At 39.8% G+C, this 25322-nt stretch overlaps 1 protein-coding gene across 4 annotated transcripts in view; it reads left to right on the forward strand.

Annotated features, from left to right (window-relative positions):
• Positions 1 to 23317, forward strand: part of med12 (mediator complex subunit 12) — a 120536-nt gene extending 97219 nt beyond the window's left edge. Inside the window, exons 35-44 of one of the 4 annotated variants that reach the window (XM_033030649.1) lie at positions 307 to 468; positions 1195 to 1551; positions 3038 to 3182; positions 4495 to 4697; positions 5376 to 5453; positions 8213 to 8442; positions 9778 to 9907; positions 12627 to 12890; positions 18116 to 18197; positions 23043 to 23317. In XM_033030649.1, coding sequence (XP_032886540.1) covers positions 307 to 468; positions 1195 to 1551; positions 3038 to 3182; positions 4495 to 4697; positions 5376 to 5453; positions 8213 to 8442; positions 9778 to 9907; positions 12627 to 12890; positions 18116 to 18197; positions 23043 to 23080 — 1689 coding nt within the window. In that variant the 3' untranslated portion in view covers positions 23081 to 23317. The remainder of the gene's footprint in view (positions 1 to 306; positions 469 to 1194; positions 1552 to 3037; positions 3183 to 4494; positions 4698 to 5375; positions 5454 to 8212; positions 8443 to 9777; positions 9908 to 12626; positions 12891 to 18115; positions 18198 to 23042) is intronic. The other 3 variants (XM_033030651.1, XM_033030652.1, XM_033030653.1) reach the window with 3 other exon arrangements.
• The last annotated feature ends 2005 nt before the right edge of the window (positions 23318 to 25322 follow it).

Raw genomic sequence — 25322 nt, forward strand, 5'->3', positions numbered from 1 at the left:
TGATCAAACATTTCCAGTGAAAAGTTTGACAGGAAATCACAGGCTTGCAGACTTTGATTTTATGTCTGTTAACTAAATGGTGAAAAGATTTGAGACCTTGGAAAATGCTCCTTTGTGAGCAATATTCATGATCAGGCAGCTATTTAGTGTATGGGATTCCAATTTACCATTTCATTATAGTATTTAAGATTTCTATAAAATTACAAATGTTCATGCAATTGTTACAAATTTTTTGAGAGGTACATAGGAAAAAAATGTGTTTCTTGTGTGTATAAATAATATTATTATTTCTTATAATTGCTGTAGAAAGAGCTTGGGGACAGACAATCAGAGAGTTTGGAGAAGGTGCGACAGCTATTACCTCTTCCCAAACAGACAAGAGATGTCATCACATGCGAACCCCAAGGCTCTCTAATTGATACCAAAGGGAACAAGATTGCTGGCTTTGACTCAATATTCAAAAAGGAGGTAAGTAAATGAAGGTGCTGATATTGCATCATATGGTGTGAAAACTATGATTTTCTTTTCTAAAGAGTAATCAAACCATTTCCATGTAAAACTATTTAATTTCAATGAAAACATTCTTGCACGCATGGAATTACAGTGACACCATTGAAAGGTCAAAGTAAGATATCATCCTATTGAGGAACTTGCTTTAAGGACATGCATCCAAACTGCAGAGCATATGTAAGGATGAAAACAATACAGCATAGATCAGGAAATAATAATAATGTCCATCTGGTTTAGTTTATGAAAGCTTGAAAGTTATAGAGGGATCTTCAACCTCATTAAAATTAGTGGGGTTTTTTTCAAACAAGCTTGCCACACTTTGTGACTCTCACAAGAAGGTCCAAAATGCTTTCACCCTGAACTATCTAACCCATTGAGTTGTTGATCATGTTGAATTCCTGTATTTCCAGTCAATTGCCATCTTGATCCCCACTCCGTCAAACAGCTTGATACTGAAAATATAAAAGTGAATGGAACAGTTCAAGCAAGGGGGAAAGTCATCTCTAAAGTCATCTTAAAAAAAAGTTTGAATATAAAATTAATTTTAATGTTGCTTTACTATTGTGCTGATCTCAATTTCTGGGCTAACTTAAATTGGTATATTTTGAGTTTTTTATTCCTATTTTAGTAATTGAAAATTGTAATACACTATCCCTACTCATGCCTTTCTTTTTCATCTTGTAGGGACTGCAAGTCTCCACTAAGCAGAAGATTTCCCCTTGGGATGTTTTTGAAGGTATGAAACATTCTGCTCCCCTCTCCTGGGGCTGGTTTGGGACAGTTCGTGTTGACCGCAAGGTGACTAAGTTTGAAGAGCAGCACAGGTTGCTTTTGTACCACACACACCTTAAACCAAAGCCACGCAGTTATTATCTTGAACCACTGCCACTTCCCCCAGAGGAAGAAGAGCCACCAGTACCAGTTGTTCCAGAACCAGAAAAAACTACAGCAGAACCACCAAAGTTGGAGAAACCTACTACTACCGAAGAGAAGAAAAAAAAATCAACTAGAAAGAAACGGCCTGTTCCAAATAAAGCAGAGGTGAGCTAGCAATTAATTCCAGATTTATTTATGAAGATGCATAATAAATGCTGTCTAATATACTTACATAATCCTTGCATAATCAGACCAAGCCCATATCCTTCATTGTGCTATTCAAAGTTCCACATGTTTCACCATATCACTCAGACATTCTGTGCTTTCCACCCTTGCTAATGTTTTGCATTCTACAGATTAAGGTTGTATGAAATACACTTGAATGCAAACATTTGTCATTCTTTTGTCTCTTTTGCAGATTAATTGTTAGTAGCATGCCCCTCACTTCATCTTATTAAGTTATAGTAACTAGAATATGATTACAATGTCCATGACCTCGGTGTAGTGCTGTAAGTACAATGGCATTCTTAATAATGCTTATTTGTTTTGTAGTTCACAAAAATAATCTTTTGGTTAGTTTGCTAATGCACGTTTCATTTCTGTGATTGGTGCTTGTTTTGGGTGGCTCACATTTCCACAGGGGAAGAACATATTCACTGTGTTGCATGTTATTTTTGCATGTCTTAAATTCAAGGGTGTTTTTTTTAAAGCACATGTACAGATATCATTAAAAAGTAAAGGATGAGAATAGGTCAGGGATCTGGTTGGAAGTTACTGAAACAGGCTGTCTCTCTGCAGATACCATAGTCCAGAATCATATTTTACTTTAACACTCCTCAGTAAGCCAGGCATTCTATGCTAATATAAACAGTGGCACTTTGGCCATATTGTATGATAGGTTATTTAATTTATCATAAAACATATTATTATCTATTTACTATGGACATTCCGTAAGATGTTTTAACTGCGATATCAACAACGGTGATATTTTCTATTTTAAAATTAAAATCTGAGAATCTGATACATTGTTCAAGGGATTTACTTCCTTAATTGAGATTTGTAATTTACCAATAAAGCATTAAAATGCAGTGATACTGAATATAAATATTAATGGTAATATTTGGTGAGCTGGTGTACTGATTTAATTTGAAGTTAAATTCATAAGTTCATAAGTGATACGACTATTCAGCTCATCGTTTACTCTGCCATTTAATCATGGCTGATCTAACTCTCCCCCTCAACCCCATTCTCCTGCCTTCTCTCCATAATCCCTGACACCCATACTAATCAAGAATCTAATTCTGCCTTAAAAATATCCATTGATTTGGCCTCCAGAGCCTTTTGTGGCAATGAATTCCACAAATTCTCCACCTTCTGACTAAAGAACTTCCTTCTCATCTTCCTAAAGGAACACCCTTTCATTCTGAGGCTATGACCTCTGGTCCTAGACTCTCCCACTAGTGGAAACATCTCCACATCCACTCTACCGAAGCCGTTCACTATTCAAAGTCTTTCAAATACTTATGTATTACTTTGGATTCCTGTCAGCTTTTTTAGTATTCCATCTAAAATTTGTGAACATTCGAAATGAATAGTCTGTGGTACTGATGTAAAAAGTCTTGATTTGTCATTTTTATTTACCTTTGATCAGTTGGATTTATCATCCAGTGCACACAGAATGCCTCCTTATGGTGGTGGAGTTCCTAGTGACATAATGCCACACCAGGCTAATCCTTATAACAGACTTCCATATGGACCACCTGGTATTTATGCACAAAATCAGCCTTTGCCAGCAGGTAGGTGATTGAGATTTGAATGAATAACTTCCGAAAATGTACATTAAAAAAAAAAAATCATTTGCATGTTTTAATTTAGTTATGTCTTTTCCACTTTTTTTGTGTTGGTGAAGAGTAGGAGAATGTGCAAGTAGCTTGAGAGCCCTTTGGAAGCTTCAGTAATTGTTTTTTTCTGCTGCTGATAAAGCCGAAAGCATTAAAACAAAAAATAAATAACAAACAATGCCATTTATGCAGTCATCTGATATATTTCAGAGCATAGTAAAATGACAGCAAGGTCAAGAATTTAAGACATTTTCTTTGAACTTTATTTATTGCAAAAAAGTAATATTAAGCAGAAGCCATTCAAATCAGATTTTGATGCAAGAATCTTTAATTATTTTTTTACTACTTGGGGAAAATGGGTGGGGGAATGGAAAGGTTTTTCTTGCACATCCAATGACGAGATTGGCCTGTGACACCGATACCTTGCAGAAAATTAAGTTAAAGCAAAAGAAAAAAACTGATTATAGGAAAATCGCTTGACTCGTATGATGCTCCATCTGCATTTTATATGAGTAGGAAGGAACTGCAGATGCTGGTTTAAATCGAAGATAGACACAAAATGCTGGAGTAACTCAACGGGACAGGCAGCATCTGTGGAAAGAAGGAATGGGGGGCATTTCAGGTCAGGACCTTTCTTCAGAATGATGGGGATGGAGCTACTCCAGCATTTTGTATCTATCTTGCATTTTGTAAGACCTCCCTTTGTCAAGTGGGTATTCACAGTTGTACAATTCTTAAATATGTCACTTTCAGGTTCTCATTGGATTTGTGTAGACACCCATTAGACAATAATTGGACAAGATCATGGATTTTTGGAATGGGAAATAAAAAATGGATCAATAATGAGAATGTAATAAACCATCTTTTATCACAGATGATTATTGTAGACAGCAGGAACAGGCAGCTTCTCCTATTAAATGCAATGAGGACTATTAAGCTGACCATCTCTATCCTGGGCAGCTGTATATTTTGGGCCATTCAATTTTACTTGTCTGCTAAGTTTGATAACCTGGTTAGATTTTATATGAACATGCACCAACAAGAAACTCACTGACTTTTGCATCTCTTGATATGGAATGCTACATAAAAGGAGACTTAGGAGTTGACTTTGAATATTTTGTATCTGTTAGGGGTGAATTATTACTCATATTTTTATTTGAATATGGATCTAAAATCTGATTTCTTTTCATATTTATGTACATATATGCAAATTAAAACTGTATAGAATAATGTTGTATTTTGTGATCACTGTTTGTTATGCACATAGGTGGACCAAGGTTAGATACAATGCCCTACAGATCTGTGCGACCTCCTTTTGCCAAAATAATGCAGAATCGGCCACCCTACAGCACTGTGATGGGCCCAATTGGTGCAATGATGGATCCGTCACTATATAAAATGCCACAATACAAGCAGCAGGCTCCCATCCCACAGGGGCAGACTATCCGACATCATTTAAATGCCAGATTGGTACGTATTGGCTGGGGTTGGGAGAAGGTTATTACTGTCAGGTGACTGGTATAGGCATAGAGGGCTGAATGACCCCTTCTAGGATCCTGTAATATCTTTAGAAGTGGAAGGTTCAACAAGCAATTGAGCTCTTTGCAGACAGAGGGATGGAATCAAGATTTTCAATCTGAAAGTAACAGCAATAATAGGTAACTTCTATTTATGTCTCAAAAAAGTAACTGCTTGAAAGCATATTACCTCACTAATTTTGGGATTGAATGTTGAAATTCTGACATGTGACCTTAGAAATCTCAGTTCACAGGTAAAGATGTGCAGGCTCCGTGAATCCAAATGGATTCAAAAAATGTCTTTCACGCAATTTTTTTCCTTGCATTTCACAGTCTCGTTGTTGCAAGTTTTTCCCTATGTGCTTAAAAAAGCTTTTAAAATATTATCAATTATAGGGGACAATATTCTATTATGGTTACAGTTGAGTGTAGCCATGTAATAAAGGGAAGAGCCAAATGAAGCAGATATTGAGGGAGACATAGCTTGTGATGTTCAGATTCATTTCATACCTTTGAGTTCAGGTGTTATTAAAGGTCTTCAACTTTCATTTGTAATATCTTGTTCTACATCACGTTTAACTGTGCCAAGAAGTTCTAACTTTTTATTTGTCCCACATTCCCTCTCCTCAAGAATTCTGGTGGAATGTATGGGCCGCAGGTTCGTCAAGCAAATCCAGCTCAGTCATATGGATCAATGTCACAAGCTCAGGTATGGCATTTTTTAACTTAGTATATTAAATCAACTCATTACTATCAAAGGCTTCTTTACCTAATCTCAGGTGTAACTATATATGCAAGTTCTAATTCATAGTTTGTTAAATTTAATAGCAAAGCTGTCTGAATTTGCAATCAATTTGCTTGTAATCAATCACTATGTCGTGAGTAACATGCCAATGCCTGCGCCCACCAATGATGATCACTAGTTGCATACTCAAAGCAAATTCAGCACCCATGCCATTGCCATATTATTCACTCCATCCAGATATGATATACTGCAGGTACAGTCGAGTACGTGGTGTGAACAATATGCCTCTGCTATTAACGAGCAGCACCTTCCAGTCCTTAGCCACACGACACAAAGAGCAAGGTCTTTGAGTGCATAGGAATGCCACCACTTGTGAATGAGACACATCAAAGAGCAACATTTGAAAACAATTATTGGAGAATCATAATGTTAAAAATTCAATGTAGCCAAAGGAGTAACAAGGGCCATCAAGAACAGCAACACTGCAAGTAATTCATTTGAAGGATGAGATTTATAGTAATATAGTACCAATGAACCATTATTAAGTAATTTGGAAATCCTGATGCCCCACCTATCACCGTTTACCATGCGCCCATTAAACTTACTGCCGTTTGTGCACCTGCACTTCTGTAATGGATGATTTTTTTTTCATTGGCATAGCAATTAATATAATGAAATTTGTGATAGCATACATAATGTCTCGCCTGACAAAACAATAAATATGCTCTCATTGTGTCAAAACACCACAGAGTTGTAGAGCTGTACTGCATGAAGACAGGCCCATTGGCACACCGTGTCCATGTCAACCATATTGGGGTTGTCCCAATTTCCTGCATTTAGCCCGTATCCCTCTATATTACTTCTTCCCATCTATATATTTGATTTCATAATTGTATCTGCTTCTACAGTGTCCCCTGTCAGCCTACTCCAGATACAGACTATCCTCTGAATGGAAATGTTGCCCCTGAAGTCCCTCTTAAATCTCTGCCCTTTAAGCCAATGCCTTATAGTTTTAGAATATTAATAATAATAATAATAATAATATATTTTATTGTCATTGCACATTAGTGCAACGAGATTTGGTATGCAGCTTCCAACCGATGTCAAAAAAAAAATTAAAAAAAAATCTTGGGGTAAAAAGATGAGTGTTCACTTTATCCATTCCCCTCAACATCTTGTCAAGATCATCCCTCATTACCCCATGCTCCAAAGGAAATAGTCCCAGACTGACCAGCCTACTCATAGAAACATAGAAAATAGGTGCAGGAAGAGGCCATTTGGCCCTTCGAGCCTGCACTGCCATTCATTGTGATCATCCACAATCAGTAACCCTTGCCTGCCTAACTAGCCCTAAGAGCTCTATCTAACTCTCTTTTAAATTCATCCAGTGAATTGGCCTCTACCGCCTTCTGTGGCAGAGAATTTCACAAATTCACAACCTCTTGGGTGAAAAAGTTTTTTTCTCATCTCAGTTTTAAATGGCCTCCCCTTTTTTCTTAGACCGTGGCCCCTGGTTCTGGACTCCCCCAACATTGGGAACATTTTTCCTGCATCTAGCTTGTCCAGTCCTTTTATAATTGTATACGTTTCTGTAAGATATCCTCTCATCCTTCTAAATTCCAGTGAATACAAGCCCAGTCTTTCCAATCTTTCCTCATATGACAGTCCCGCCATCCCGGGGATTAACCTCGTGAATCTACGCTGCACTGCCTCAATAGCAAGGATGTCCTTCCTCAAATTAGGTTTGTGGGCACTGCCAATAACTCAGACCAACAAGCCCAAGTAACATTCTGATGAATCACTTCTGCAACAGTTCCAATTTAATGACATCCTTCCTTTAACTGGATGACTAGAACTGCTTTTGGTTCTTCAAATGTGCCCAGAAGATAGTAAGAAATGATTTATGATCCTGCACACTCGTTCCTCAACCTATCCCATCATCAAAGAACACCAATCAATAAAGCAATCTGTACAGCCAATCTTTGAAAACTGTGTAGGTTTGCCCAGTGAGGCACTAGTGAAAATTTAAAGCCGTGTTAATGGCATGTAGCGAATAAATTAGGTTGACTCCCAGTATTATAGGTAGACGAATAATGAAAGACTGAAGAAATTTGAGCTTATTAGCTGCTAAAGAAAAAGGCGAAAACTAATTTTTAAAACAAGTGTTTCAGAAAATTTGGAGCCATAACTTAAAACTAAGCCATAAATCAGCTGTAATTCTGTCTGGTAAAAGATAAATTCAAGCCTATTTCCAGCAGTTCTTTCTGCAGAAAATAGTACTGAAGAAGGGTCTCGACCCGAAACGTCACCCATTCCTTCTTTCCAGAGATGAGTTACTCCAGCTTTTTGTGTCTATCTTCAGTTTAAGCCAGCATCTGCAGTTCCTTCCTACTCATAGTACATGCAATGATCTCCTCAGAAATAAAACCCTTGGAATCATTTAAGGAGCATATTGGGTGCCACTGCAAATGGACTACACTGCCTTTCTGAATAATAAGCCAAACTAGGCAAAATTGCTTTATTTGTCTATGTTTATCTTGTGATAATAGTGATTATGCATCAGAAGTATTAGATATCATGCAACTTTACAATGCTTGTTATAACTGGTTTTATTGCAAGATTGTAAAGCGATAACAAGAAATTTAGAGCATGTTGAAATGATTAACAAGATAATGGCTTTGTATTTGGGTGGCATCTATTCATGTAATCCTGTTCTCTTCCAGAGTATTTCTCAAGGCTACACTAACTATGGCTCTCACTTGGGGATGCAGCCACATCCGTCGCAAGCCAGCAGTATGATACCTCCTGCCTATTCAAGCCAACCATACCAGAGCAGTCACACAGCCAATAATCCTACACTCATAGATCAGGTTCGGCAGATGCAGCAGCGACCAAGTGGCTATGTTCACCAACAAGCTCCAGCTTATGCACACTCCATGCAGAACACACAAAGGTACATGTGGAAAACTTGATCAACTAGGTCTGATTTAGCTCTAGTTTTCAACACTTTTTTTCCCTGCAGGTCATAAGACTCAAATACCCTGTACAAGGTATAATCCAGTCATATGGCAGAAAACTACTTCAGCACAATAAAAATAGTATTGAAGATAAAGACGTTAAACAAAGGGAGGATAGCAAATTAACTTTCAAAATCAGCAACCTGGGAGCAAATCATGGAGCGACTTCTTAAATTTTGGAAGATGCAAGGCATAAAAGAGAAAGAGAATGCCTTTTGTGTATCCAGAAACTTTTAACTATTTCTTAATTTTTACATAAATGTAATCAAATTGGCAAAAGACTTTTCTGGGGCATTCGGTCAGATGCCAGTGTGAATCATTCACTCTGCTCTCTGGCTGAATAAAATTGCAAGTGCTTCAACTTTACACGATGCACTCGTTCATTGGGCACTCTATTATTGCCAGAATGGATCCTCTTGGAGTGTTCTTTCCCTTCGTCAAAATTTAGCAATAACCAATTGCATTGGGATGAGCCACATTTCTTAAACAAATAATCCGTGGCCTGCGTTATAATTTAAATTTTGTCAAAATGGAAGTATTATTGGAGAGAAACATGTAATGTTTTGGGTCAATGACCTTTCATTGGAACTTTGAAAAAGTAGAACGAAAATATATTTAAAGTTGCAAGAGAATAAGGGGAATAACTGGGTTCAAGAGAGATTGAATAATTTGTACTGATTTTACCAGCTGAAAGAATGGTATTGGGATGTTTGCGAAAATGACCTTGATATACGTTTATTCATCCTTCTCAATTTCTCATCAATAAAATGTCTAAAATCGCTCCATGTGTGAGCTTTTTTTCTCTTCCCACTGCTGTCACTAGAAAATCTTACATTGCCATGTATTAACCACTGCATTCATAATGCACCATGCCACGTACTTTAAAACACCTTGCACCTATGTATAGCAGGGTATTTTCTACATTGCTGCCACTGATCAAATCATCAGGAACTTGATTACAAAATTTTGAGAAAATTCCATAGTCTTCCAAACACTGTTGCAACTTTTTTGTCTACGGTTAGCAATCATTCCTTTACCTGTCCACATATAAAACCTTCTAAAGCTCTTCAGCCCTTTATTTTGTCCCCAGGTCCAGCCCGTCACCCATAGTAATTCCTTTTTATGTTTCTTAAAATTCACCTCCGGCCAAATCATTCTTTCTGCTCTGTCAATTTTGCCTATTAGCTTTCTGTGAAGTGACTTGAGGAGACTTTTTCTGTGGTAAAGATGGTGTATGAATGAAAGCTTTTATCAAACATTCTTCTTCGCAGGCTAACGCACCAACCCATGCAACAAGCACCTATGATGACAGGAATTAGTCACATACCCCAACAGAATGTTCATTCAACAATGAGGACAAATCAGGAACAGCAGTATCTACGACAACAACAAATCCTGAGGGTAAGCCAGGATAAAGAGGTTGCATCAGCAGTTTGAAAACTATAACCACAAAAATATAATCTGGGAGTGACAGAGTTGAAAACATGGTTCTGGGGCATTCTACGTTGGTTTAAGGGTGGAAAGTAAAATAGTAGAAATGAATAGGAATTGGTAGGTTGCTGCTTGTGGAGAATCGCAGGCTCAATATTTGATACTTGGCTTATTCACTATTTGTATTCATAACTTGGATAAAAAAGCAGTTTAATGGTGTAATCACGTTATAATTCCAGAAAGCAAAGTAAACTGAGGAGGAGGAGAATAGGACTGTCTGAGGACGGGTAGGTGAATGGGAAAGAAGGAAATTAGGTTTTGCTTTTTGATCAGAAGTATGGTAAAGCAGTATATTACATCAATTATGAGAAATTGCAAATACCAGTGTACAACAGGATCAGAATGTGCTGGCTCATGAAATGAATATCCATGTGCCTATCCAAAAATATATTAAATACCATTATCGTATCTGCCTCCACCACCATCCCTGGCAGTGATATTCCAGTAACTCTCCACCCTCTGTTTAAAAAAAAACATTTCCTTTTAACTTTGCCCTTCTTACATTTTAGCTATGGCCCTAGTAATTGATATTTTCATCCTGGAAAAAAGGCTCTGTATACCCCTATCTGAGCCTTTCATAATTGTATATATTTCTAACAGGCCACCCTTCAACTTCCGCCGTTCCAAAGAAAACAATCCAAGTCTGTCCAACCTCTTTCAGTAGCTAATACCCCTAATCTTGACACAATTCCAGTAAATCTCCGCTGTACCCATTCCAAAGTCTCCATATCCTTCTTGTAAGGTAACAACCCAAACTGTAGAAACTACACGAAATGTAGCCAAACCAAAGTCCTGACTTCTTGACATACTCCATGACCTTATCAATGATGGCAAGCATACCATACACCTCCTTTACCATTTTATCTACTGCTTGCCACTTTCAAGGAATTATGGACTTGGACCCCAAGATCCTTCTGTAAATTAATACTGTTAAAGGTCTTGCTATTAATTGTCTATTTTCCGTTGCATTCAACCATCCAAAGTGCACTACCTCACACTTGTGTGGATATGGCCTCACTGGATTCGTAGGATAGATTGGTATGGTATGTTAGATGGTATGTTATATGGTTATATTGAGCTTCCAGTGAAGGTGGTGGAGGCAGGTTCGTTTTTATCATTTAAAAATAAATTGGATAGTTATATGGATGGGAAATGAATGTAGGGTTATGGTCTGAGCGCAGGTATATGGGACTAGGGGAGATTATGTGTTCGGCACGGACTAGAGGGGTCGAGATGGCCTGTTTCCGTGCTGTAATTGTTATATGGTTATATAGATGGCAAGAAATTATTTCCACCACTTTGAATATTCCATCACCAGGGGGCATGGTTTCAAGAATAAGGATTGACCATTTAAGACTGAGATTACTATAATCTCATACTGATTATCATCAGTCTGAAGAAGGGTCTCGACCCGAAACGTCACCCATTCCTTCTCTCCAGAGATGCTGCCTGTCCCGCTGAGTTACTCCAGTATTTTATGTCTATCTGAGATTACTGTAACATACTATACTATAACAGAATTGGTTACATTACTGCCAAATGTCAGACTAGTATTTTCTGAAGATTTACCACAACCTCCTGGCTTTTTTATTCCAAGCTTTTAATCATGAAGACTCGGATCAATGTGCTTTATAACCAATCTTGCCAAATGTAACCATTTTTGCTTAGGGATTAATCCTTAGATATGTTCTTGGATATACATTCAATTTGTACCATATATAGAAAACATCGGATAATCTGCCACCCTCAGGACCAAGGTGCCAGACTAGCAGATATTTTTAGACTATGGGAAGTTACTGCTATTAATATCCCAACAGACTGTAATTTTTTATTAAGTAAAATTTCCAGTGAACGGTTGTTTTTAAAGGGATCATGGTAAATAAAACAAAGTGAAATTAGGAGTGTTGAAATCTGGGACCTGTTTGTTTAAAAGAAGCATAATATAAGAAATTCATCAGAAATAAAAGTGTGTTTAACAGGAACGCTGTGAAAAGGGCTTAATGAGTTTAAAGAGAGCGTGGGAGCAGGGCCCTGGTATATGTAAAGTGAGCACAGGAAAAAAGCCCAAGTGAGCCAAATGCCGAGTCTTTGGGATTTCTGACAGACACCAAATTATCGGAGTTTTACTGTATTGTATCTCTTTATATGTTATCTCCCTTTTCTTGTGTTGAATTTCATCTGCCAATTTATCCGGTTCTTCTATTAACCAGTTAATTGAATTATGTAGATAATAATATCTTTATTTCCATCCCGACTGTGCGAATAGAATTATACTTAGGTACTGGATTAGAGATTCAGTGAAATTCTTGTACAGCTCTGAGCAGCACGATGGCGTTGCGGTAAAGCTACTGCCTTACAGTGCCAGAGACCCGGGTTCAATCCTGACTACGGGGGCTGTCTGTTTTCTGGGATCTCCAGTTTCCTCCCACAATCCAAAGATGTACAGGTTTGTAGGTTAATTGGCTTTGGTAAAATCATAAATTGTTCCTGGTGTGTAGGATAGTATTAGTGTTGGGGGATCGATGGTCGGAGCGGACTCGGTGGGCCAAAGGGTCCTGTTTCTGTGCTGCATCTCTAAACTAAACAAAACTTATGGCATATTCTCTCTTTAAAACTCTTCATTTTATAGCAACAACAACAACAACAACAACAACAACAACAACAACAGCAGCAGCAGCAGCAACAACAGCAGCAACAAGTGCAACAACAGCAACAGCAGCAACAACAGCAACAGCAGCAACAGCAGCAGCAACAAGTGCAACAACAGGTCCAACAGCAACAAGTGCAACAACAGCAGCAGCAACAAGTGCAACAACAGGCCCAACAGCAACAGCAGGCTCAAACCCAACCACAGTCTCTGGGAATGCAGGCCATCCCACCTCAGCAGACCATGGTAGGTTACTCTCTTGTCTTTCCTGATTTAACATTTTTGATCAGACATTAATGCAAGCATTCAACTACATGAGTGGGCTGCTATTCTACGTGGTAAGTTCACATTTACCGTTACCACATCTATTGGTATCGACATCCTGCCCAAAATCATACCAAATGACTAGATCAGGCGCATGGGTGAGTGATGTAATGTGATTATATGAGGAGGCCAAGATGGACCATTCTCAAAAGGAACATGGTGACAGTTATAAATATACAATTAATGGCAAGACCCTTAATAGTATTGATTTTAGCTAATGCTTTTAACTAGCAAGCCAGCCTTTTCTATCAAAAGTTTATCACCAGAGTGTACTTCATCTCTGATCACTAATTGGCTGTTAGCTGTGGTTGGGAATAGACATAATAACATGGAGAGAGTCCTCTTGAATAATTGGGTACATTGGATTTTTAATCTCAGAATTTCAATGGCAGCTTGATATAAAACATTAAAAGGGAAATTTCTGTATTGCAAATCGGTGAGAGCACAGGATCATCTGTAAGATGAGATCAGATACAAGCTCGTCACCGGGATATGAACACTCAAACCTATGGACACCCCTAAAAGTGAATGAGCTCCCATAATATTAAATTCTTATAAATGGCAACATTACTTTTCCCTCTGTCTCCATTTTTAGTCATTGTTTCTTATCAGTTTTATATACTTTTGATGCTATTTATTACATTACTGTGGTGATATGATTACCATCATACCATAATAGATTTTGGTCTATTTTCCGACTTACAAATAAAATCAAAACATTAACATCTGTAAAAACGGAACCCCTCATTGCCTGGGGACAGCCTGTATTATAGATGCAAAACGGTTCAGAATTGATGTACAAGACTAGCTGGCCCATTGCATTTGTGATGCCTGGAGCATCTTCGATAGCCATTGTACACCAGCCCCCGCCCCCAACGTTATTGAGTCAGTCTCTTGAGGGGGCAAATTTTTTTTTTTAATTCCCAGCGTTCATGCACAAATATGTGGAAAATTCTTGACAGACAAAACAGGAAAGTAGATTATTATCTGAATGGTGGCCGATTAGGAAAGGGGGAGATGCAACGAGACCTGGGTGTCATGGTACACCAGTCATTAAAAGTAGGCATGCAGGTGCAGCAGGCAGTGAAGAAGGCGAATGGTATGTTAGCTTTCATAGCAAAAGGATTTAAGTATAGGAGCAGGGAGGTTCTACTGCAGTTGTACAGGGTCTTGGTGAGACCACACCTGGAGTATTGCGTACAGTTTTGGTCTCCAAATCTGAGGAAGGACATTATTGCCATAGAGGGAGTGCAGAGAAGGTTCACCAGACTGATTCCTGGGATGTCAGGACTGTCTTATGAAGAAAGACTGGATAGACTTGGTTTGTACTCTCTAGAATTTAGGAGATTGAGAGGGGATCTTATAGAAACTTACAAAATTCTTAAGGGAATGGACAGGCTAGATGCAGGAAGATTGTTCCCGATGTTGGGGAGGTCCAGGATAAGGGGTCACAGCTTAAGGATAAGGGGGAAATCCTTTAAAACCGAGATGAGAAAAACTTTTTTCACACAGAGAGTGGTGAATCTCTGGAACTCTCTGCCACAGAGGGTAGTTGAGGCCAGTTCATTGGCTATATTTAAGAGGGAGTTAGATGTGGCCCTTGTGGCTAAAGGGATTAGGGGGTATGGAGAGAAGGCAGGTACAGGTGCACAACCTTTTATCCGAAAGCCTTGGGACCAGACACTTCTCGGATTTCGGAATTTTTCGGATTTCCTAATGGAAGGTTTTTAGCGTAGATTAGGTAGGTAGCGCGGGCGGCTTGAAAAGTCAGGAGCGGCTGCCTCCTCCCCGGAGACCGGGGAATCATTGTAAATCATTGCTTAAATGTTAGTCAGTTAGTTTGGAGGGATTTTATGTGGTGGTGGTGGTGGGGGGGGGGGGGGGGGGGGGGGGGGGTGAAGGGGGAAACTTTAATTCTTAGTCCCCTACCTGGTCGGAGAGGCGGGGAGCGGGCAATGCCTTACCGGGTCGCCGTGCAGTAAGCTCCGGAGCGCTGTGGCCGCCAACTCCCAACATCGCGGAGCTGGGGGTTGCGGGCGTCCGGCCGCGGGCGGCGCCGGTTGGAGCTCCAACCCCGGCAACTCTACCCCTGGCTGCGCGGCGCTCCAAATCCAGCGTGGCCCGCGGCCGGACGCCCGCAGCCCCAGCTCCGCGATGTTGGGAGTCGGCGGCCACAGCGCTGGGATACCAGCGGGGAGCGGGCAATGCCTTACCGGGTCGCCGTGCGGTAAGCTCCTGAGCGCTGTGGCCGCCGACTCACAACATCGCGGAGCTGGGGCTGCCGGCGTCCGGTCGCGGGCCGCGCTGGATTTGGAGCGCCGCGCAGCCAGGGGTAGAGTTGCCGGGGTCGGAGCTCCAACCGGCGACCCCCGCGGCCGGACGCCCGCAGCCCCCAGCTCCGCGATGTTGGGAGTCGGCGGCCAAAGCGCTCCGGAGCTTACTGCATGGCGAGCCGGTAAGGCATTGCCGGCTCCCCGCCTCTCCGACCAGGTAGGGGACTAAGAATTAAAGTTTCCCCCTTAACCCCCCCTTCACATAAAATAGCAATGTTACAAAATTTTGAGATTTTAAAAATCAAGTCAGTAATTTATCCCATCAGATAAAGCATAAAAATAAGTTTAATTTGACACCTAATTCACTTTCATACCTCAAGTATTAAAAAAGTTATGGCCATTTTCATACTCGGAAATGAGCATCTTGTTCCCTATTGATTTTCTATGGACATAACAAAAAAGCTGTGATCGTGAACAGTCAAAAGCCCATAACTTTCTTAAAAATTAAGAGAACTGAATGAAATTTTCAGTTATCATAGATTGAAGCATTCTGAAACAAATATAAAATAATCTTACTTGGATGACCTGAAATTAAAGCATATAATTAGTTAGTTACCTAATTGTAGCTAATTTCAGACTTCAATTACTAGATCTAAACATCTATCCATTTCTTAATAAATGATTAACATTTTTAAATAGCCTAAATGCCCAAATAATATTCACAAATAATTCACAATAAAACATGATTTTTAAATCTAATTTACATTAATTTATAGGCCAAATGGAAGGAATTCAGTGTTCAATTGCTGTAAATAAATGCCCATTTAAATCAGCTTTCTAGTGGGTCCCTGTGGAACGCGCTGGTTTAGAACGTTCACATCGCGGTAGATTTGTGCCCCCAAATGCCCAGAAAAATACTGCGGGATATAATGGGCCCAAAATGAGCTACTCGCAATATTAAACTTTGTATAAAGGGATCTTTAGAAGCCCTTTTTAATGTAAAAATATACAGCCTACCTTCAGCTGTCTGCTTTATGAGACCCTGCGGTTGCTGGCGGTCGCGGGTTTAGAGATTGATTTTTAAATTACTATAACTATTATACGAGGCCTTTAAAACTAATAATAGCCTTTGCGACGGGGTCTTCCAGCGATTTTTCGTTAATAATTAACTAGGCTGAACATCTTCGATTTGAACAGCCTAGAGAAAATCGCGTTTTAAACCCGCCCCCCTCTAAACGGCGCCAAAATCGCGCACACCCGCAGCGGCAGATTTTCAACGACGCTTCAGGTAGGCTTTGCAACATACCTACATAAAAGCCCTCCAAACTAACTGACTAACATTTAAGCAATGATTTACAGATGTTTAAGTGTCTCCCCGGTCTCCTGGGAGGAGGCAGCCGCTACAGTAGTACAGACCTGGGTTGACTGTGGGTCGTTTCGGGTCAAGTTTGGCGGCAAACGCGAGCTTTGGTGTGCAGACGACATCCTGGAAAAAATGTCCGGTTTTCGGAGCTTTTCGGTTTCCGGAACTCCGGATAAAAGGTTGTGCACCTGTACAGGATACTGAGTTGGATGATCAGCCATGATCATATTGAATGGCGGTGCAGGCTCGAAGGGCCGAATGGCCTACTCCTGCACCTATTTTCTATGTTTCTATGACCTCGCTGGAGGATGGAAATCTCTTCATGAGATCATAGTGACAATCTGTAAATTAACAGCTTTACCTCATTCGTAATCTGTCTCAGCTATAAACCAATGCAACATACTTTTGAAAACAGTGTCAGGCATGAGAGGATGGTGAAAGATTGAATGGGGGCATTAAATCTAAGTAGTGAATAGAAGAATCTTGAAATTGTTAATATGCATGAAGGATGAGATCACAGGATTAATGGGCATTCAGGCCTACCTTATGTATTAGCCGGTTTCAAAAATTATACTTTTTTAAAGCCAGTTTCAAGGAGAAGTTTTCCTTCCAGAGATTAAATGCTGGCAAAAATAAAATCTCCATGTTGCTCTTCCACTGAAGCTGTCAATTCTAGGAGAAAAATGTGTTTCAATATGCTACTATACTAACAAAAAACGAAGGTCTTTAAGACTTATCATTATACCAAATGTTGCTGGTATACCCAATTTCCATGAAGAAATTCTAGAAAAAAAGAATGCCCAAATGATGCCCCAAACCTTGCACCAAATGTGTATTTTCTGCTGACAATTTTTTTTCTCTGTAAGACAAAGTATGCAAGAAAAGGTTCTAGAAGGTGGTTGTGATGGGATTAGGGTTTGCTGATGGAAGAGGTCGGAAGGAAATTCTAGTATTAAAACTGAACCAATCTTTGTATTTGAACGAAAGAACGCCTGCAACGTGTCTCTGCTGATTTAGCTAACTGAGGTTGCAGTCCGTATCTGACGGACTGTTGTTGCTCTTAACACACTTCAGCCAAGATTACAAACCATTTAAAAACAGATGTAGAGTCTCCAACCTGCTTCTCATTCCACCGATGCTTCCTTTATATATATTGTAGCTTTTTTTGTTTTTTAATGCAGATTTCCAGTGTTGCACTGTTTTGATTTTCAGCACATCTACAGGATTCCAAAATCTTGTCTGTACATTCACCCCTGCTACAGAATATCTAGGTGCTAATGAATTTATATTATTCCTATGATCAGGATGTCAGCTGGCTGTTGAAATTCACATGAAATGTATTATTTAAAAAAGCCCAGTGAACCACATGCATTTCTCAGAAAGCAGCAGAATTGATTCAGAGACAGACTTCAAATTTAAGTTTGAAGTAATTAGCAAAGGCTTTGTTTGCTTTTCTACTGTTAGGAGAAAGTACAGCGAAAAAGCGGGTTTTAATTATTTTTCATCTTCAGTTCCAGCGACAAGGAATGCAACAAACACAGCAGCAACAACAGACGGCAGCTCTCGTCAGACAGTTACAACAGCAACTATCAAGTAAGCTTAATGTAGTTGGCTGGAAAAGGACTGCAGATGCTGGTTTAAATCGAAGGTAGACACAAAATACTGGAGTAACTCCAGGACAGGCAGCATCTCTGGAGAGAAGGAATGGATGATGTTTCAGGTCGAGACCCTTCCTCCAGCATTTTGTGTCTACCTTCGGACCAACTTGTCCATTCCAACAAAGAAGCCCCATCTAACATAGTCCAATATGCCCACATTTGGCCATATCCTTCTAATCCTTTACTATTCCTGTACCCAGAACTTTGATCAAATCATATCCAGAAAGCATGCAAAAAAAATGTTGAAATGTCTGCAAAACCTTCAAAAATTGTGGTGAAATTAACAGTGAATAACAGTTGATTATCCCCTGCTAATTTTCACATTATTATAAGTCCTTCACACTTGGTTGCGAGCTATTTCAATTCCCCTTCCCATACTCACACTGACCTTCCTGTCATCTGCCTCCTCCACTGCCAGAGTGAGGCCATACAGTGCATTCAGAAATTCAGAAACCCCTTCACTTTTTTTTCACATTTTGTTACGTACAGCCTTATTTTAAATTGGATTAAATTCAATTTTTTTAAATCATCAGTCTACACAAAATACCCCAGAATGAAGAAGCGAAAACAGGTGTTTAGAAATTTTTGCAAAGTAATTAAAAATAAATTACTGAAATATCACATTTACATAAGTATTCAGACCCTTTGCTATTACACTCAAAATTGAGCTTAGGTTCATCCTGTTTCCATTGATTATCCTTGAGATGTTTCTACAACATGACTGGAGTCCACCAGTGGTAAATTAAATTGATTGGACATGATTTGGAAAGGAACACACCTGTCTACATAAGTTCCCGCAGATGACAGTGCATGTCAGAGCAAAAACCAAGCTATAGAAGACGAAGGATTGTCCCTAGACCTCCGAGACAGGATTGTGTCGAGGCACAGATCTGGGGAAGGGTAAAAAACAATTTCTGCAGCGTTGCAGGCCTCGAAGAGCACAGTGACCTCCGTCATTCTTAAATCGAAGAACTTTGGAACCACCAGGACTCTTCATAGAGCTGGCTGCCCGGCCAAACTGAGCAATCGGGGGAGAAGGGCCTTGGTCATGGAGGTGACCAAGAACCCGATGGTCACTCTGACAAAGTTCCTCAGTGGAGATGGGAGAACGTTCCAGATGGACAACTATATCTGCAGCACTCCACCAATCAGGCCTTTATGGTAGAGTGGCCAGACGGAAGCCATTCCTCAGTAAAAGGCACATGACAGCCCACTTGGAGTTTGCCAAAAGGCACCTAAAGGACTCTCAGACCATGAGAAACAAGATTCTCTGGTCTGATGAAACCAAGATTGAACTCTTTGGCCTGAATGCCAAGCTTCACGTCTGGAGGAAACCAGGCACCGCTCATCACGTGGCCAATACCATACCTACGGTGAACCATGGTGGTGGCGGCATCATGCTGTAGGGGTGATTTTCAGCGGCAGGAACTGGGAGACTAGTCAGGATCGAGGGAAGATGAACGGAGCAAAGTACAGAGAGATCCTTGATGAAAACCTGCTCCAGAGCCTTCTGGATCTCAGACTGGGGCGGAGGTTCACCTACTAACAGGACAACGACTGTAAGCAGACAGCCAAGACAACGCAGGAGTGGCTTCGTGACAAGTCTGTGAATGTCCTTGATTGGCCCAGCCAGAGCCCTGGCTTGAACCCGATCAAACGTCTCTGGAGGGGCCTGAAAATAGCTGTGCATCGACGCTCCCCATCCAACCAGACAGAGCTTGAGTGGATCTGCAGAGACGAATGGGAGAAATTACCCAAATAGAAACAGAAAATAGGTGCAGTGACATTCGGCCCTTCGAGCCTGCAATGTGATCATGGCTGATCATCCAACTCAGTATCCTGTACCTGCCTTCTCTCCACACCCCCTGATCCCTTTAGCCACAAGGGCCACATCTAACTCCCTCTTAAATATAGCCAATGAACTGGCCTCAACTACCTTCTGCGGGAGAGAATTCTAGAGATTCACCACTCTCTGTGTGAAAAAAGTTTTCCTCATCTCGGACCTAAAAGATTTCCCCCTTATCCTTAAACTGTGACCCCTTGTTCTGGACTTCCCCAACATCGGGAACAATCTTCCTGCATCTAGCCTGTCCAACCCCTTAAGAATTTTGTAAGTTTCTATAAGATTCCCCCTCAATCATCCAAATTCTAGCGAGTACAAACCGAGTCTATCCAGTCTTTCTTCACATGAAAGTCCTGACATCCCAGGAATTAATTCCCTTTCCTAATTAAGCCCTTTGTCCTCCTCTGCTGGACTCTTAATTTCTCCCAGTCCTCTGGTAGGCTGCTTTTTCTGGTTAATTTGTATGCTTCATCTTTTGTTTTGATACTATCCCTGATTTCCCTTGTTATCCACGGATGCACTACCTTCCCTGATGTATTCTTTTGCCAAACTGGGATGAACAATTGTTGTAGCTCATCCATGCAATCTTTAAATGCCTTCCATTGCATATCCACCGTCAACCCTTTAAGAATCAATTGCCAGTCTATCTTGGCCAATTCACGTCTCATACCCTCAAAGTTACCTTTCTTTAAGTTCAGGACCCTTGTTTCTGAATTAACAATGTCACTCTCCATCCTAATGAAGAACTCAACCATATTATGGTCACTCTTGCCCAAGGGGCCACGCACAACAAGACTGCTAACTAACCCTTCCTCATTACTCAATACCCAGTCTAGAATAGCCTGCTCTCTCATTGGTTCCTCTACATGTTGGTTTAGAAAACTATCCCGCATACAAATACAGGTGTGCCTAGCTTGCAGCATCATACCCAAGAAGACTTGAGGCTGTAATCGCTGCCAAAGGCGCCTCAACAAAGTACTGAGTAAAGGGTCTGAATACTTATGTAATTGTGATATTTCCGTTATTTGTTTTTAATTACTTTGCAAAAATTGCTAAACACCAGTTTTCGCTTTTTTATTGTGGGTTATTGTGTGCAGATTGATGATAAAAAAATAATTTAATCCATTTTAGAATAAGGCTGTAATGTAACAAAATGGGGAAAAAGTGAAGGGGTCTGAATACTTTCTGAATGCACTGTATGCAACCTGGAAATACAGCCCCATATATTCCCCTTGTGTAGTCTACAACCAAATGGTATGTGTTCTGAATTCTTCAATTTCAGATAAACAATCCCCTTCCTTCTCATCCACCCAGTTTCTTCTCCCTCTGCCCACACTTTTCTTTCCACTCGCTCTGCCTTTATCACCCAGTTCCTTTCCGCTCTCCATCCCTCCCTAGTTTGATACTCCATTTTCTTTTCTTCCATCGTTCCTCCCTCCCCCTCATTTCCTTTCACCCTCTATCCATCTCTGGTTCCACATTTCACTCCCCATCTTCCTATATTACCAGAGTCCATATCTGCAGCATTTTATCTCCACGTCTAGCCTTGGTTACCATCTCCACCCATCTGCCAATCATTCCTCCTCACCTGAATCCACCTATCACTCACCATTTCTTGCCCCACTCTCTTCTCCTCACTTCTCTCACCAAGATTTTTCTCCTCTATGCCCACTGAAGAAGGGTTCAACCCAAAATGTAATTTCTCCATTTCCCTCCACGGATGCTGTCTGGCTTGCAGTGTTCCTCCAGCACTTTGCTAGAACAGAAGAGAAAAGTACAGCTCAAGAACAGGCTGCTTGACTCACAATGTCTGTGCCAAACATGATGCCAAGACCAGCTCTTATTTACCTGCACAAAATCCATATCCCCCCATTCCCCACACATCTATATGACTATCCAAAGGTCTCTTAAATGCCACGATTACATCTGCCTAAACCAGCATCGCCATATTGAGCAAAAAACTGTTTCTTGTGTCTCCGGCTCCTGTGTCTCCAGGAATCTGCGTCTGTATTATAAGGCCCATGTTGTTATCGGTATGAGCACGGGTTTCACATTGGTGAAAAAATTCTACTGTTAAGAAGAAAACTTAGTGGTTATTTCCTTTGTCTTTTATTCTTCTATCCATAATTGGTAGTGTATGAGTTAAATTTAGGATGTGTACTTGTGTCTTTCCTTTCCAGGTAATTTGTAGGCACCAGCCCATAATCTTTGATTGCAGTTTGCTAGTGACCTAGTGCATCCCAGAATGCTCATAATTGGCCTTATGGGGTCTATGCTGACGCTTTATAGAGCAATCCAGTTGATTTCATTTTTTTCTACTTTTCCCCCTAGCTCTGAAATACTTTCACTTCTATATTTCTATCCCCTTTGAAACCCATATTTTAAACTTGCATTTAAAAAAAAAATTACGTACAGGACCCCTGGCTCTATTGTCAGTCACTTTAAATTTATATCCTCTGCCCTTTAACCCAACTGTTAACAAGAGCCGTTTCACTCTATTTCGTCTATCTAAACACATCAATCTTCTCTTAATATTTATTGCTCCAGTAGAAAAATCTCACATTTTCTACTTAATCTCCATAACTCCCTCATCCGTGGAGCCTGGAGTCATTCCAATAAATCATTTGTGCATGCTCTCAAAGTTTCATTCTTGAATGTTTTGATGCTACTAAGTGTTTCCTGCATTTTCTATGTAAGTTTTAGATTGCCAGTATCCTCAGTACTTCAGTGTTCCTTGAATACAACCTATTTGCAAGAGTTTTCTCAGGTGAATGGTGTGCTTTAGCTCTGAAAATGAAATCATATTGAGCTGAAAATTTGCAGAAAGGCATCGTAGAGCAAGGTTTCTTTCTTTCGCTCATTTGCCAGTCTGACACCTGTGTCCACGAAGGGATTTGATGTTTGAAATATGCTCACTCCTTTGTTTTTATTCAACAGATTCACAACCACAGAAGAATGCAAACCCATACTTTTAATGTTGGAGTCATCTAAAAGAAAAAAGTCTGCCATCTGCTTATCATTTGAGTGTCCCGGATGAATTTTGTCTTCAAAGGCAAATTACTTTGGTGTCTGAATCTGTAGCATTTGATGTGTTTCAGTTTCAAATGAAACTGAACTCTTGATCATTTCCCTACACTTACCAGGTTGCTCCCAGTGCCTGTACGTTCATGGTTAGGAAAATAACAATTCACCAATTAAAAGGTAAAGAGAGATGCTGGTGTAATATTTCCAGTCTTCCTTTCTTATTCCATTCCACTCTATCTTCCTCACTGAGGACACCAGAACATCTTGAGCTCAGGCCACGTGTGCTCAACCACAGTACATCAGCCGATACACACAAAAGGGCCTGTCCCACTTGGCGATTTTTTTCGGCGACTGCCGGCATCATTGACTGACGTATCTGGTAAACAAAAAATTTGCGGCGGTGGCGCAGCGTGATGACGTATGACGTGCGTTTTTTTTTCAAGTGTCGCTACATTTTTTTGTCGCCGCTGGATTTTGAAATGTTCAAAATCTTTTGGCGACACTGATATGACGCCGGCAGTCGCCGAAAAAATCGCCAAGTGGGACAGACCCTTTGGACCTTGCATCTAAAGAATATTCGAGCACAAACCCCAAACTTGCATACAGATCTGCTCGGTGCCAATGATGGATATGTATTTGAGGCCATGTTATTGATAGAATTGTAACTCTGCCAGCAGCTGAACTAGCTCTATACTAATATATATATATTATTTGTATATACAAATAGCACTATATGAACACTTAATTATTGTCATTAATTTTTCATATTGATGCTTTTAAAGCTAAAGAATCCAAGGAATACAGTACCCCTTTTCTCCATGTGCCTGAAGTCACCAAAGTATGATTTCACAGGGCCAGCAGCATTTTGGTAGTTCCCTTTGTAAACATTCTTTATATGTGAACTTGTGCATTGGTTACTGAGCTGCATAAGGTTCATAGCCAAATCTGATCCTATTCAAATAAGTGCACTTTCCAGTTTGGGTCACTGTGAAAATGGAGTTAGAAACCAGAATGTGTGGCCTTGGCATTTTCAAAAAAGGGTTCCGTTTTCCAAGGTGAGGAGTATTTCAAATTTGTTTTACCACTGAAGATTACAAAAAAGTTTTCAGAGGATCTTCACTCGTCATTCCTGATAGATATTTTGAATTGAAAGATGACCTGTTGGAATTATTATGGATTTAACGTCAGTTCTGCAGTGTGGAGAAAATGACTATTCATACCGGACTTTATAATGACAAATCTTTTTCTACATTGTTTTTCTTTGTTTTTTTTTTTTTAATCCAGCATCTCTGAGTCTGCTAATTTTGCAAGAGCTAAAATCTACCACACCTAACAGTCTGAATTTGGAGTGAAAGCACGATATTTTTAAAAATAAATCCATCTATTAGTTTATGAATTACTGCAATCATTCCTTTGAATTGGTCAAAATTTGTGAGCAAAATTTGACCAGTTCAGGAAAAAAAAAAGTTGTAATGAAAGAAGAACAGTGATTGTAGTATTTTTGAGTAGAGTTGGCCACGTTTGCTTGTGGTTGTACTGAGAGATTTCCGCTATTGCCAGTATAACTGTGTAAAACCTTATTCATTATCCCAATTTATTATCCTAACTTAATCTATCAGAAACAGTTTGCATTTTCTCATCCCACTGGTGTTGTTTATGTTTCAGGATAAAGTTGAAGATTATAATTGGTGCTCACCCAATGCAAATGTTCCTCCTTTTAGCATGAGATTTAGTACATTTAAACTGTAATTTTTACAAGAGATTATGATTTAGAAAGCTGTAAGTAGAAGAGGCACAAAGTGCTGAGCACATTGGTGCCAATGCAACACTTGGTGTGTTGGACAAGAATCTGAAGTATCATGGAAGTGAACTACTGAAATTTAGTATATCCATAAAGGGAGGCGGAGATAAAGATGGCAGGAACTTTCCCATATACCTGTTTGTAGAGAAATTGTTGCAGGATGATAAGTGATGTAAAATTACATCCCCTACAATACAAAAGCATTCGAGAGAGTCTGGTGTAGAAAAGAATTAAATTGTTGTACAGAATAAAGAACTTTCTATCTTGGTTTGTAAAACTGTACCCACATATTAAAAATTATGTAAATTTTTGGTAATTTTGTTTTTCAGAAAATTCTGATGTAAAGATAAAATTCAAGATGGTATATGTATAAAACAAATTGTACACGTGCT

The sequence above is a fragment of the Amblyraja radiata genome, chromosome 12 (genome assembly GCF_010909765.2).
Source record: "Amblyraja radiata isolate CabotCenter1 chromosome 12, sAmbRad1.1.pri, whole genome shotgun sequence".
NCBI lineage: Eukaryota > Metazoa > Chordata > Chondrichthyes > Rajiformes > Rajidae > Amblyraja > Amblyraja radiata.